This window comes from Lycium ferocissimum, chromosome 4 (genome assembly GCF_029784015.1).
Source record: "Lycium ferocissimum isolate CSIRO_LF1 chromosome 4, AGI_CSIRO_Lferr_CH_V1, whole genome shotgun sequence".
Lineage (NCBI taxonomy): Eukaryota > Viridiplantae > Streptophyta > Magnoliopsida > Solanales > Solanaceae > Lycium > Lycium ferocissimum.
In genome coordinates this window covers 30,332,198-30,347,819 of record NC_081345.1, presented here as the reverse complement: position 1 = coordinate 30,347,819, position 15,622 = coordinate 30,332,198, and the positions used below count along the sequence as shown (strand labels likewise).

The following is a 15,622-nucleotide window of genomic DNA, read 5'->3' as shown; positions in this document are numbered from 1 at the left end:
ATACTCGAGATCAGCTTATGGAGTGCTCAAAAGTGATGATTTCTTTCCATCAAAAGGCTTTTTAGCACATGATATTGAATGTTGTTGGAGTGGAGAACAACTGAGCAACATAAGTTGCCTCTGACCAATGAAAAAAATTTGTATGAACTTTTAGGGTAAAAATTGAACAACATAAAAACTTTTAGGGTAAAAATTGAAAATAGAAAAACAAAAGTAACAATCCAAAACAGAAAATAGAAAAAGTGAAAAACTAGATTTTGGTTGTTTTTCCAATTCCAGAATTTTTATGGCAAACACCATAAAGTGAAAAAAGTGAAAAAAAAATCGAAAAAAATTGCATAATTATCATGGCCAAACGGGTCGTAAGTATATTCTTTCAATATCCCACGTCAACTTATATTTGAAAAGCATTCACCGGTTTCTCAGTAAAAGAAAATGCTACTCAGTGGTCGTAAGTAGAGGTGGCAAAATTAGCCCAAACCAATTTGACCTGCCCAACCCGCCCAAGCTTTAATGGGTTTAGGCTAGAGTGATTTTGAAGATGGGCTGATTTGGGCTCAAGTTGACCCATCACAAATCATCAGCCCAAACTGACCCATCGATTGTCCTCTGTTCAGAAGTGTAAAAGCTACAAAATATAATTAATTTTTTCATTTTCTTATTTAAATTTTTATGATATTTTTATTTTAAAATTTTTAATAATTTTTTTATTTTAAATTTGTATAAAAAAAATTATTTGAATTTTTTAACATTTTTTTATTTTTAGTTTCTCAAAATGTTTGAAAAGTGGGATAAATTGGGCTTGTTGGGTTATGGCCCATCATTTAGCCATCTTGACCCAACCCATCTTAGCCCAAACAATCTTGGGTCATTTGCACGATTATCCTTCATGTCACGACCCAAGCCGATGAGTCGTTACGAGTGCCCGACCATTACTGACCAAGCACCCCTAATGTCGTACTTGCATCTCACCGAGCAACCTGGTGGCCCATAAATAACTTACAACTGAGCTATACCATCTCTTGTAAGATTAATACCATAGACTCTGCATCGAAAACTCACAACCAATGCATATATATAAACATACGTGCTAAGGATAACAGTGCAAGCTGACTAGGCCGCTACGTATGCTGTTCAACAAAAATAAGAGCTGACAAGGCTACATAACATCCCAACTACATACAACTGTCTACAAACTTCTATGGAGTGCCCGACCATCACTGACCAAGCACCCCTAATCTCATATTTTCATCTCACCGAGCAACACGTGGCCCATAAATAACTTATAACTAAGCTATACCATCTCTTGTAAGATTAATACCATAGACTTTGTATCGAAAACTCACAACCAACGCATATATATAAACATACGTGCTAAGGATAACAGTGCAAGCCGACTAGGCCGTTACGTATGTTGTTCAACAAAAATAAGAGCTGACAAGGCTACATAACATCCCAATTACATACAACTGTCTACAGACCTCTATGGAGTACGAGATGTAGAAAGGACAGGACAAGGCCCTGTTATACCCATATATACATGTCAAAATGGCATAACAAAAGGATTGCGGCCTCCGGAGCCAAGTGAAGCGCACGGTACGTAGGCCGGGCGGAAGGCCTGCGAGTTGGATCGCCTTCGGCTACTCGAACCTCGCGAGCATGAACGCAGCCGCCCCTAAGAAAGCGGGACGTCAGTACGAAACAATGTACTGAGTATGTAAGGCAAAGGATAACTGAAACTGAACTGAAAACAATACAATCTGGAGGCTCAAGAACGCCCTGAATATCTCACCTGACCTGTCTCATATGAAATGCAATATAATGCTATTATATGTCTCATTGACCACCGCGCTAATCCGTCTCACCGACCCGTAGGCCGTGCAACTGTCTCGACCAAGTGGCCATGCTAAAGAAAATGTCTCACTGACCAAGTGGCCAAGCTAAAGAAAAATATATATGTACATCATGCATATGCTGAAAAACACTAATACTGTAACATGTCTCTTCTGTCTCTCTATAAACTCAAGGACATAGGGAGGGGATATGGCCCCTCAGAAAGAACAACATAACACTCGGAAACTATGCCACAATATGACAAGCTCTACTTTGACAAATCTCTAGTCATAAGGTTCTTTACGCTCCTACCATATATGGAATCATGCCAAGAAAAGAAGGAACGGTCTTATCATACCTGGAAGTTCACTTCTCGACTTTCCCATCTACTTCTGGTCTCGCAATCTACATAAAAAACCTTTCATACTATTGTTAGGCTTATCGTCGTATGCTTATCTTAAGACTTCAAATTAAACCTTTTAGAATCACGAAATTCGGCAAAGATCTCCCCTATATCTTCTACTCCCTCCAATCTTCAAAACAACTCCCAAAGCACAATAAGACATCAACAATTCCATAATCAAAAGATTACATTCAAATTATACTCATTTTAATCCTAAAACTTCTTTTCATAATCAATCCATAACAACAACTTCATACAACCCCTTATATACTCGTATACGACAATTCCTTAACATCATTATTATCCCTCATAACAAGATTATGCTCAAAACATACTAATAATTATAACTCAATTTAATTCACAACTCAAAATATCATCAAATGCATATTTGAACTTTTCCTCCAATTTTCTTCTCCTCAAATCTTAACATAATTACCAAACAAACTCATAAACATGAAATTAAGATGAAATCTTACCTCAAAATTCAAGAACACTTCAATTCCATGGTTACTCCGCCTTAAAAATACTCACCTAAACATCTTCAAGAAGAGGAGACAAGTGTAGACCTCACTTGGAACCCTTAACCACTTTAATCTTCACTTTGATCCTAGGTTTGGGCTTGGAAATATGTTTGGAGAGGTTTCTAGGACTTCCTAGGACTTGGGGATATGTTAAAAATGAAATAAAAATGACCAAAATTGTCATATAGACTTGTAGGAATATGTGTGCATGTTGTGGAAGTTGGAGGAATGTTTTACAGGATTTGGGATATGTTTAGGGGGGTTTGGATATTGGGTGAATGTTGTGGGAGGTTCTAGAGAGGTGTGGAGATGAGAAATGGTGAAAAATTAAGTGATTTAGGTGACTTAAGAGGGTATATATAGTAGTCCAAATCGGGTTGGGCTGATGGGCCGAAATTGGTGGGCCTTTTAAGTAGTTTCTAGAATTTCCGCGTAGGTTCGCAGGCTTCTGACAGTCCGTTTTAAAATGCCCATAACTCCCTACTTCGATGTTGTATTGACGAACGGTTTGTTGCGTTGGAAACTACACTCGACGAACTTCATTTTAGGCTTTTGAAACACCTCAAAACTCCTGATATCCAAGGAGATATACCTCTCTGAAGTTGACCCAAAATTTCTGTCCAAATTTTTTCCAAATTTTTGACAAACTTATTTTCTTCTATTTGCTTGATCCCAGAACCTTTAGACACTTGCTTAACACTTATTAAGAGTATTCCTTAACCTTATAAGGGTTCCATGACCTCTCCGAGCTTACGTTAGTTTACTCACGACGCATACGACGCGAAAATTTTCGAGGTGTAACACTTCAAAGGCATTGGTCTTTAATTTTTGCCCTTCGCCTAATACCATGAGGTTTGGGGTTCGAACCCCAGCTCAGTCAAAAAATAAATAAATAGCAAAGCAGAATTTCGTAGCTAAGTTAGGCCTATTCGGGCCAAGATTAGGCCTCAACTAGAGTTGAGGCAGAGTTTTGCATTTAAAACTCTACCTCAAGGTAGAGTTTTGAAACTCGAGGCTGCATTGCGAATCCAAACCTCTGTCTTGCGAAATTTCTTTTTTTTTTTGTTTTTTGTTTTGTTTTTACTAAGCTAAGATTCGAACCAGAACCTCAGGGTATTAGGCGAAAGGCAAAAATTAAAGACCACCAATTTTAGGGGCAAAAATTAAAGACCAGTGCCTTTGGTCCAGGTCAATCCGCACCGACTTCGGGGGCGCTATCGCCTCGGTGGGCTCGGACGCCCCCGCGGGCGGGGCGTGGGTTTTCGTGTCTAAAAATGGGCGGCGCGCGCGCGGCATCCGATGTCGTGCGGCCCGGGGCTGTGTTCGGCGGCGCGCGCGCCGGCCGCATGTGGACGCACGACGCGTGGTGGTGTTTCGGCTTGTGCGGTTAGGTTGGATCACGCGACGTCCTGGCCCAACTTGTCGATCGCGGGGCAAGCTGGGTCCGTTTCTGTCTTCACCACCCCCGAGCATTACCACGTGCGTAAGGGCAATCCGCACCAAAAAATGAACAAGCTTTGGGCAGAGTTAGGCATTGGCCCATCTATTGGTTCAGTCCATGTTGATCCGTCCAACTTCAACCCAAACGACCCATTTGCCACCCCTAGTCGTAAGTATGCACTGTGCATTGACCTCCTTGTGGTTTGCCGACTTCTATAGGAATTTCAAAAATGAAAGTTATCTCCAACTAAAAAGGAAATAATTGTAACGATTATAAATTTAGAACTTAGGGAGTTGTTAGCAGCCACACACTCTCACTAAATAAGTTCCTCGAAACTCGAAAAGCTTTGTCTTAAACCATGGACAATATTAACAATAGTCAGATTATGCCTAAGCAAATACACTCGATCAAAATCTAAGTTGCTTTCTCTAAAACTAAAACTAAACTTAGCAGCATCTTTGTGTACAGGTGTTCTTGAACGAGTGTTGTTTCTATTTCCTCTAATAGACAGTTTCTTGCATCGGCTATAATAAGGTGTATGTGCAACTTCTCTTGCCACTTTACAGAAGTTAAGCTGAACCAACACCATGATAATGAAGTTGCTTTCCACAGCTTGCATTCACTCTACAACTTTAGAAGAAGGGTTCTCAATGCTGCTCCGAGCTTGGACTTCCTTCTTCTTCGTTCTCTTTAATTGTTTTATTAGATCAAGCCTTTCAGAAGAATACGGAGAAGGAATCTGGGCCACAAAGAAAAAATATAAGCAAATAATGGCAAGGAATATTGTATCAAATGATAGATTACAGTTAATTACCAAACTTGGGATATATTTCTTGATTGCGGCTAGCATTGCTGCATGACCCACGGCAGAAACCTGATAAATTTAACAAAGTGAATCTTTGAGAAGCTCTTTTCTTTGTGAGAACAATAGGGAAGAACTATTTTTCACATTGACGTCCTGAAACTAGATAAAAGCTATTCATGGTGAAAGTCTATTGTGCAACACCTATAAGAATCAATCCCCGTTTTCCAGATCATTTCATTTTCAAAGAGACTTTATCATGCTTACTTTGTAGTCCTTTAAACCTTGTCATATCATCTCTGACTTCTTTTTGAGTTCTATAGGCCTACCATTTCTATCATAGAGCATGAAGTTGACCAGAAGACCAGTTCATTCAACAGAAAATATAAGCATTGAGCAGAAGGGACGAAAATCCATTGTTTCATATAGTTGATCCTTACAGGGATTAGCATTAAGATGGTTATGGGAACAAGGGTAGCAATATCACCCAGCGTTCTCTTCATTTTCTTTCTCTCCCTTTTTGTGAGTCGACGGCCTTTCAACTGCTTTATAAGTAGCCCTAAAGCATCCGATACGTCTGTAAAGAGCAATTCAGTACCCATCCAGATATCCTATAGCATAATGCAATACAAAAATTAACTACTATAGACATAATCTTTTGATTTGATTGAACTGGATAATAACTTACAGCACTTGCAGATAACAGCTTGGTTGTAGATTTTCTGAGTAAATTTTCATGCAGTGGTTTGGGTGCAATTGAGCAATCCAACTTCACCAGCGTCACAGGGTCCATCACAGCAGAGCTGGTGGCCTGCCATTTGATAAAAGAAATTAAAAGTCTATGAAGGGCTTCAGAAACTAATTGCTAAGCCAAAAGGTTGTGCACAAATATTAGATGACTATTGATGAATAAAGTAAGAACTGTCCACAATGCGTAAAGCAACGTTTTCTCATGGGACACAAAATTTAGTAATCCAGACTTTCTTTTTTTTGGCCAAAAAAAAATAACGAACTTAGTAAAGCAGTCCCTTTTATAAAATCTAGTACTTGTACCTGATTCAATCTAGATCCAGAATGATGCTTTTCCTTTTTTATCAAGTCAGTTGGCCTCTCTTTTGCTTCCCATAGGATGGATGAACCCATTCCACCTTTACTAATCAAAGATGCCGCTGGATCAGATGCACTTCTATCAGCAAATTTTTGCACTCCTCTGTTCGAGAGAGATAGGCAACTCATTATTGGAATGTGAAGCAACAGAAGATTAAATCTTGTCCATTAAATCCAACATACCCTGTTCTATCATAGGCTGCCCAGTAGTCCTCCAGACATACAGACAGCAGACTCTGACTAAAGAGATTGACAGAAATCAGCTAAAAAGTGAGCTACATTTATGCCGGAGACTTTCAGTACATTCTCAGAATGATTTGATACCTCTGAAGCAAGAAGTCCAGTAATTTTGCATCTAATGGCTGCTGCACGGAATTGCTATAGTGGGCGAATCCAGCTATAATATCGTAGCATACAGTTAAAACAGTGTACAAAATTATTTCTTTCTCCGCTTGGATTGGTTGTTGTTTGGATCTTCTTTTGACACAAAATTTGCTAGCAGCTGCAGCATAAAAGTCGAGCCACCCAATTTCATTGACTACTACCTGCGAGAGTTGTTAATTAATGTTTATTTCTTTCACCTTTTCCAAGTTATTTTAAATACTAACCTCCATGAAGAGCTGATATTCAGAGAGAGTGGAGAATTCTGGATGCATAAGAAGGCTACCGCATTCTAAGTAACTGCAAGGAGAAAGCATAAAATTGCCCAACATCAATCAAATGTACAAGCCACACTGACTAGAGTAAGGAAAGTAGGCTCTCTCTTTAAATACCTCAGAAAATCTTTAGTTTGCTCATCAAGATCCTTTACTCCCATTTCCGAGAGGAACAATCTCGTCTCTCTTCCCAAATATGCAAAAAGTCCCAGGGTAGCTAAACTATTTTCTTGAACCTGTCAGATCTCGAAACTACAATCAGTTCAATATATAACCTTTTCTGTCAAAATCACAATTAACTGATGCATCCAAATTATAGGAGAACCATCATTTTCTTTTTAGGCAGGGCAAGCTTTCAGTCTGCTGACTAACTATTTCGTAATTATTGTTATTGTCAATCTTTTTTTTTATAACTGTGGTTTCGGGGCTAGCTTGTGCGCAACTTGACTAATTCCATGGGTTACCTGATACCTCCCACCAACACAAGTACTTCTAACTCTATACACCAAGGATTGGACAGATGGGAAGAATCACCTAGTGTTTTTGTCTCCGCTCGGATTTGAATCTAAGACCTCATGATTCTCAACCCACTTCATTGACCACTAGGTCACACCTTTGGGTGCTCATTGTTATAGTCAATCTTTTTATAGAACTTATTGAAATAGGAAGAAAAAGGTATTTATCAACTCTAGATCAGTTCACTTACCCAAAAAAAAAAATCCATTCAAAATCAGTTCCAAGATGGAGTTTCTTTAACATTAAAGACTAATGTAACCTTCTTTCTCTGAATTCAAGACCTAAACATAGTTCAATGACAGTAACGGCGAGATATCATAAATTTGTAGGTATTTCGCAGGTCTTGTCAGTTGTCAAGCATAAAAAAAAAAAAAAAAAAAAAGAGATCAGTCACATAATTAATTAACTACAATACAATTCGTAAGAGCTAACCTTGTCGTGAAAAGTATGCTTGTCTGCAATCACGTTCTCTCTGTGGAATGCATTACTGAGTTTACTTTGTACCAATCCTATCCAAAATTCTACATCTTCAATACTGTTACTTGGCAGAACCTTTCTACCAAATTGGAACAAGAAGTCTTCTTCGAATCCAGCCTCAGTTGCTAAGTAGTGCAATTTATCAACTGAAACAAGTCTCTCTGACAAGTTCATGAGCTCTACTAGTGCATCTTCAACTGAAGCTGAAAATAAAGGACAAGAAACTCGTCCAGGACCTAATTTCTGCACTGCAGTGCAACAGCTTATAGCCAAGATATTTCCTGCAACACCACTGAATAATTCTGAATTAGATGTTTTATCAACTGAGATATGAAGAATACATGAACCAATCAGTAGATTAATATTAAACAGCATATGGTTGCCTCATGAAGACAGCTATAATAACCTACGAAGCAGTGGTCTTTAAGAACATACCTTCCTGCATAATCCACAGACCATTTCTTGAATAGGGGAATGAACATTCCTGCAATCCGTGGCAGCTCCAGTGTTCTAAACCATTGCACCAACTTCGGATTCCTCAAATTCAACTGACTTTCAATGCGCTCTCCAAGAAAGTCAGTGATTGGGGATAGGCTGATGTAAAGCAAGAAGAGAAGAACATGAAAATAAGAAAAGGGACAAGATCGCCAAATCGTGACATGCAGTTTCCTTCTCCATATATAGAAGACACACAAACACATAGGAGTTCATGATGAGTTCCATAATGAATATGATCAAAGGAGATCATAAAAACTGAGTGACCATACCGCTCTACTACTTTCTTCTTTCTTAACAATTTAATAGACAGAGTCGCATAATAGACAGAGGCGCACGTTAGTGAGAAATTGATAAGCCTAACAGTTAAACTACATGACAATACATGAATGTCCATTTGTGGAAAGGTTCAAGATAGTCAAACTTACATTTCATGAACAGAAGAAGTGTTGCTGCTGCGTTTGCGAGAAAGAAACACCTCCACTTCTATTGCTGCTTTGAACAAAGCATAAATTGCTACCTGTGCAGCAGCATTTGCTTTTTATTTGTCCGCATAGGTTCCAAAGTTCGCAAACTTGCCAATTATCATAGTTATGAGCCAAGTGTTTAAGATGGAAAATCACAACTCATATTAACCTTCACAATTTAAAACTGAACCACAAATGCAGTGTGTCAGAAATTCTATTCACAGAACTGCTGGCTGTACTTCCATACCTGATATGCGATGCTTTTATGCCAGGCATGCACATCCACCCCAACCCATGCACTTGCAAGCTCAGGCCCATTTTTAGCCAATTCAAGAGTCTGTACTGCAACTGAGAAGCTTCTTGCAGATTCATGAAGTACCCACACAAGACAATTGACTCGACTGAATTCCAGCTCATCCCTGAGTCTATTGGCTATAGAACAGTCCATCATAATAATGTTTTGATCAGGGTTGCCTGTAGCTGCCACTGATCCTAGTTCTTCTGAAGGAATGCATTTAACTGAAATTTTCTGGGACAATGATCCAGAAAGATATCCTTGCAGAATAATGTATTTTACACAGCCAAAACTCTGCTCTTTCACATATATATTAGATGAATGCAGTTTCCTAGACCCAGACTTCGCTAAGTTCCATGATCGGACAATTTCTCTGCAGAACAAAAGATCCAACAGTGAATTTGATTTAATGTCTGAAATATGAAGAAATCATAGGTTTCAAGGACCTTTTTAATCTACACTTGCATTCTCACAAATTTCCATACCCTTGCAAAAGCATCTATCTATGATTTAGAGACTTCTGATGGGGCTTAAAATTTAAGAACCCAAACCTAGTAGACTTGCTTGGACCTTCTCTGCAGAGGGTCTTTATAGTTTCCTAACCAAACTCATGTATGGTTAGTGGTTAATTTGATACTGCGATGATTTGCACTCCCCTCAAACACAATTTCAGACAATTAAACTGAGATGATTAAGTGATAACTTATCGCTGGATGAAGAACAACCATCTAAGAAGCATCAAATCTTGCATTTTTTGTTTTGGATGTATCACCATTTTATGCAGATCTATAACTATTACAAGAATGATGATAGTAAAACCTTTTCCTTCCTTGTTGAGTTGTGCTGATGCACTTCTAAACTTTTTCCCATTGCACTTATTATTTAAATCAGTCAATAATACTCCATCCCAAGCTAGTTTGGGTTGACTAGATGAGTTCTCTTATATCCATGCCACTCTATTTGGACTTATTTCAAGTGAATACTAAACAAATTATCTTTCAAGGTAAATTAGGAGTTCTCCTAAAAGTAGATTTTCTCAAAATATCACACTTATCTCAATAATGTTATACAAGTTTTTAACAAGAATAAAAATACTTTGGAAAGATACCAAACTTAATGAAGTGTAAACAACTAATACCTATTGGCTGGTACTATATTGACCATTTGTTTTCACTGTGTTATGTTCTCAAGCGATCTTCTCTCAATGTTTTATCCGTACGTACTTGTCCCCTTTATCAACATGATCATTTCTAATTTGTCCAATCTAGTATGATCACACATCCATCTTAACATCCGTATTTATATCACTTATCTTGCAGACATATGTATCTTAGTAGCCCAACATTCATTCCCATATAATATTGCTAGTTCGCAATCAGTTCTACAGAACTTGGCATTCACTTTATTAGTAATCCCACATGTCACTCCTCCACTTCAGCCAATCTCTTTTAATTGTACCAATACATTTTCATCTATTGTACCATTCTTTGAATAAATTGCTTTACATAATTAACCAAATGAAAAAGAAAAGGAAAGGTTGATGTTTTATAAATCAAGTTTTCTTTTTCATTTCCATTTCAATTATAACATTGATTCCCGAAATCAGAGAAGATACTCCCTCCAGTCCATTTTACTTGTCATGCTTATTTTTGCACACCCTTGAAGAAACATTAACTTAAAGGGTAATTTGACTAAATTATCCTTATCTATTCTTTGATCTCAATTTAATACTACTCCCTTATTCACTGTATCTTCCTCCGCATTTATTGAGAAAAGAACTAAATGGGAAAAGATACTTAATTATATCTTAGTTTTCTAAAATGACAACTATTTTGGAACATCTATTTTTAGTAAGGATCGCAAGTAAAATGGACCGGAGGGAGTATGATACAGCAAAGGAATTTACTCCCTCCGTTCACTTTAACTTGTCAAGTATTCTAAATATAGATTTTCACTTTTACTTGTCACTTTTAGCATATCAAGATAATACAATTTATTTTTTCCTGTTTTACCCATAGTATTAATTCTTTACGCCCAAATCATTTTTCAAATCCAATAAAAAGTGTCATCAATTAATATGGGTTGGTAAATTACTTCTTTTTATTATTTCTTAAACAGCGTGAAAAGTCCAAAGTGGACCATTAAAAGTGAACGGAGGGAGTATAATTTCGGCATCTCTACTTAAAATTTCCCTTCCTTAATTCATGAAACAAAACCAAATCCACAAATGTACTCCATCATTAACCAATGCTATATAAATTCCCCAAACACAAATTGTGGACCCTAAATTTCCGTCTCAGAAATGAATCTGATTAATGAGGCAAAATCTTAGGGCTTTGAGCTCATACTTAACACTAAATTCTTATACTTAGCACATTCGTTGACTCTTATTTTTAACAAATCCATATGATATAACGATGGAATTAGCAAATCATAATTGTGAAAATAAAGAGGAAATTAGGGGCAATAAAGAGAGAGACTTACTGATTATGGAAAGTGGAAGTACGGAGAGAAAAAAGGGAAGCCATGAAAAAGGATAGGGATGAAAAGGGAATATATATATATATAAAAGAGTTTGAAGCGAAGCCATCGAGGTAGATAGAGAAATGAAGATGGAATTTGATATATTAGGTGGGTTTCCGACTTTAATATTCTACGTAAAACCAACTTGGGATTTAGCTCCCATTGTTTTCTTACCAGGGAAAACGAAGCCACTATTTAAGAATGACGACAACTTTTAATTCTTACACCTTTATCATAAATACTAGAAGAAATTTTAATAATGTACAATTTAGCATATAAAATTATTTTTGCATAGCTATATTTTTAAGTTACATCCCGTATAGTCACTTTTTTGCAATATATAATATTATACAACTTTATACATTTGTAGTAGATAATGTATCAACCTTGTATAAAAGTGTATAATAATGTATAAGAGTTGTTTATATCCAAGAAATTCAATTGTATACAACAATATACAATATTTTTTCAATTGTAGTGAGGTTATAAATATAGCACAAGCTTTTGAAGTGAGGGGTACAAATTGGGCCATTACGGCTAATTTTACAAACATGGGCTATTTCGGGTAATTATTTTTTCTAAATAGCCATAGAGGATTATTTTCCCTAAATACTAGTTACCGGAGGCCCGACTCAAAATGTGTTTTATCAAATAAGTATAATTTGTGTCACTTTTTAAGTACATATTTAATTTAATTTAATGTAATTGCAAGTTGATCATATTTAATTTATAAATTGTCATGATTACTAAATTTTGTTCATCATATAATTGAATAGTCTTTTAAAAAAAAATTATGAGGAAATAAGTTTGGTAGGAAAATTAGCAAATACCATAAAGGCTCAAGCGATTCGGTATTTTATAAACTAACATGATAAAGTATGATAATTACAACTTGGCGGAGATCATAAGCTGAAAATTATTTTTATATTTTTATGAATTTGTGAGCATGCGATTTTTATTTATAGATACAAATAGATTTCTTTTGATATCTATTAATTTTTCACTCATTATTTTATGTGTCAAGACTTTATGCTAGTCAAATGTATTTTTTAACTTTAGTTTTAGACAAAATTCAATAAATAACCTAAATTCATAGTATGAACAAATTTATTCATATATACTTTATGCTCAAAATGATTGATTTTTAGTTAATCAAACAAGAGATTTTAAAGATAATCTAATCTAGACCAATAACGCTACCTTCATTTTCACACTAAACAATGTCATTCAATAATTTTTACTTTATGTATTTGTAAGCACATATGATATCACTAACGAAGTAAAATGTTGGATGTTTAACTGAGAGAAACATATGGAGAGAAACAGATGATGTTGGCAATGTTTGAATAATTGAATGTAAAGTAAGACCTAATAAATGCTTTAGTTGGAAAAGAAAATTTGGCTCTAACAAATCACTCATACCTAGAAATTAGTTTTTCCACTAAATTATCCTTAATTAAATATTATCAATATTATATGGTTTCTTGTTAGTATACAAAAATTAACATATCTAAATGAGGATAAATTTAACTATATAAGGAGTATATAACAACGAAAATGACAATTCTAATTTTTTTAATTTAATTCTTTTAGAACTGCTATACCTTTTACATCAAATTTGCTCTTAATTTTACATCAAATTTTCTCTTAAGTAACTTTTCAAACCCAAATGGAGCCAAATTAATTAATTTATATACTTTATAACTTGGATTAAGAAAGTTGAATAAAATGATACTTTCGAAAATACTAGTAAAAAACATGATAACTTCATGAAATTATTAACATTTTAAAAAACTATTAGATTAAAATTGGGCAAAGATATGACATGCGTGTTGAACAATAAATAGTAGTTTAAAGAAATGCAAAATAAATACATTTTGAGTTATTTCTTAAAATAGTTTAGGTCATAGTGATAGATTTATAGCCAGTTTGGCCAAGCTTATTTTTCTCCGAAAGTGCTTGTAAGTGCTTATTTTAAAAAAATGAGGTGTTTGACCAAGCTTTTGGGGAAAATAAGTGCTTATGGGGAGTAGCAGATGGAGTTTTTCAGAAGCTAAAAAAAATAGTTTTTGCCCAAAAGTACTTTTGAGAAAAATAGATTTATAAGTACTTTTTAAAAACTTGGTCAAACACTAATTGCTACTCAAAAGTGCTTTTTAATTTAATTGGTTAAACACAAACAACCTTTCATCGAAATAGCTTTTTTGAAAAGCACTTTTCAAAATAAGCTGATTTTCGAAGCTTGGCCGAACAGGCTATCAGTCTTTCATTGCGGTGTAAATATATAGGAGTATATCAATACATATATACAACACCTTATAATTATACATATATATATATATATATATATATATATATATATATATATATATATATAATCTCTATTATTTTTTTAAAGGAGAGGTACACAAAAAGTCATTGCATATTGTCAATTTGGCAAGTATACAATGAAAAAGCCGGAATCCTTCTTTAGAGCATTTCTTTAAACTTTAAAAAATAAAGTAAAAAATGATTAATAAATGGTCCGTGTGAAAATGTAGATTTTACGGAGATTGGACAACAAAAGAAAATATGTGCCCTTGAGTAGAATTTATGTGGGACCTTAACTTTTGAAAAAATATTCTTGATAGTTGCCAAGTGTCTCTCCACCTTTGTTGCTTTTTGGGTATACTTTTTGCGCCTACACTTTTTTTGAAAAATAGATTTATAAGCGACTTTTTAAAAAAGTTTGACACTAATTCTTCTAAAATAGTTTTAATTTAATTAGTTAAACACAAACAACCTTTAATCGAAATAAAACTTTTTGAAAAGCGATTTTCGAAATAAAGCCGATTTTTAAACACAGCCGAACGAGGCTATCAGTCTTTCATTGCGGTGTAAATATATAGGAGTATATCAATACATATATACAACACCTTATAATTATACATATATATGCCAAGCTATCAGTCTTTCATTGCGGGTGTAAATATATAGGAGTATATCAATACATATATCATATATATACATACATATTATATATATATATATATATATATATATATATATATATATATATATATATATATATATATATATATATATATAAAATCCAATCTCTTACTCTATTTTTTTAAGGAGAGGTACACAAAAAGTCATTGCATATTGTCAATTTAGGCAAGTATACTCGATAAAAGAATCATTCTTTAGAGCATTGCTTGCAACTTTAAAAAATAAAACAAAAAATGAATAATAAATGGTCCGTGTGAATATGTAGATTTTACAGAGATTGGACAACAAAAGAAAATATGTGCCCTTGAGTAGAGTTTATGTGGGACCGTAACTTTTGAAAAGAAAAAAATCTTGATAGTTGCCAAGTGTCTCTCCACCTTTGTTGCTTTTTGGGTATAATTGCCATCAATTTTTTAAAAATTTAACAAAATACATATAGGTAACTATGTAAATAAAGGCCAAAATAGGGGCAAAATTGAAAGTTTTGAGGTTTTGAGGACTACAAAAAACTCTTATTCTCCCTTATATATTGTAGTAAATTTCATTTGGAATAAAATAAAAAACTTAAAGTTAAGTTTTAAATATAAAATATATCATTTTCTTAATCAAACTAGAAAAAGTGCATCGCATGAACCGAACATAAAGGGTGTATTTTCTAAATTGCTAGTTTCAAGATTTGTAATTGTATGGGATTCTTACATACGTAAATTTATTTAAATAAAATTAAAATTGGAGTATGATTTTACACGTAATAATTAAAATATGATGATGTTGGTACTTCAGAAGTCATAATTTTATAGACGGTTCACCTTTTTCTGAAGAAAAAAAAAAAGAGCTAAGAGAAAAAAGTTATATTTTCTTTTCTTAACGAGAGTGAGCTCGTGAATCTATATATAATATAAAGCTAGGCATAGATAAGGTGATGTGGCACCTCTCCTTTTTTCGAATTTTTTCCTCTTCTCCATCCTATTAGTTTAATTTAATTTAACTTATATTAAAATGCCTAGAGGTCTGTATTAAATTCCCTGAAGATTATGGTTATAACGTGCTAACAGTGAAAGATAAAAAACTTTAGTTCTTCTCCCTTCCTTTTCA

General features: G+C 34.7%; 1 protein-coding gene across 3 annotated transcripts; it reads right to left on the bottom strand.

Annotated features, from left to right (window-relative positions):
- Positions 1–4,445: 4,445 nt before the first annotated feature.
- On the bottom strand, positions 4,446–11,702 carry LOC132052230 (uncharacterized). 3 transcript variants are annotated; one of them, XM_059443666.1, is made up of 14 exons: positions 11,498–11,700; positions 8,966–9,386; positions 8,680–8,771; positions 8,192–8,350; positions 7,712–8,048; positions 6,881–6,999; positions 6,716–6,788; positions 6,432–6,652; positions 6,291–6,347; positions 6,054–6,210; positions 5,689–5,811; positions 5,441–5,611; positions 5,013–5,072; positions 4,446–4,937 (listed from the first exon to the last, which is right to left on the bottom strand). In XM_059443666.1, the coding sequence occupies exons 1-14, from the start codon at positions 11,539–11,541 to the stop codon at positions 4,818–4,820; spliced, it is 2,154 nt and encodes a 717-aa protein (XP_059299649.1). In that variant the 5' UTR covers positions 11,542–11,700; the 3' UTR covers positions 4,446–4,817. The 3 variants fall into 3 exon arrangements, 2 of the variants coding, with proteins under 2 accessions (XP_059299649.1, XP_059299650.1); XM_059443667.1 differs by lacking the exon at positions 11,498–11,700 and adding an exon at positions 10,152–10,419; XR_009413963.1 differs by lacking the exon at positions 4,446–4,937 and having other exon boundaries at positions 5,441–5,577; positions 11,498–11,702.
- Positions 11,703–15,622: the final 3,920 nt, after the last annotated feature.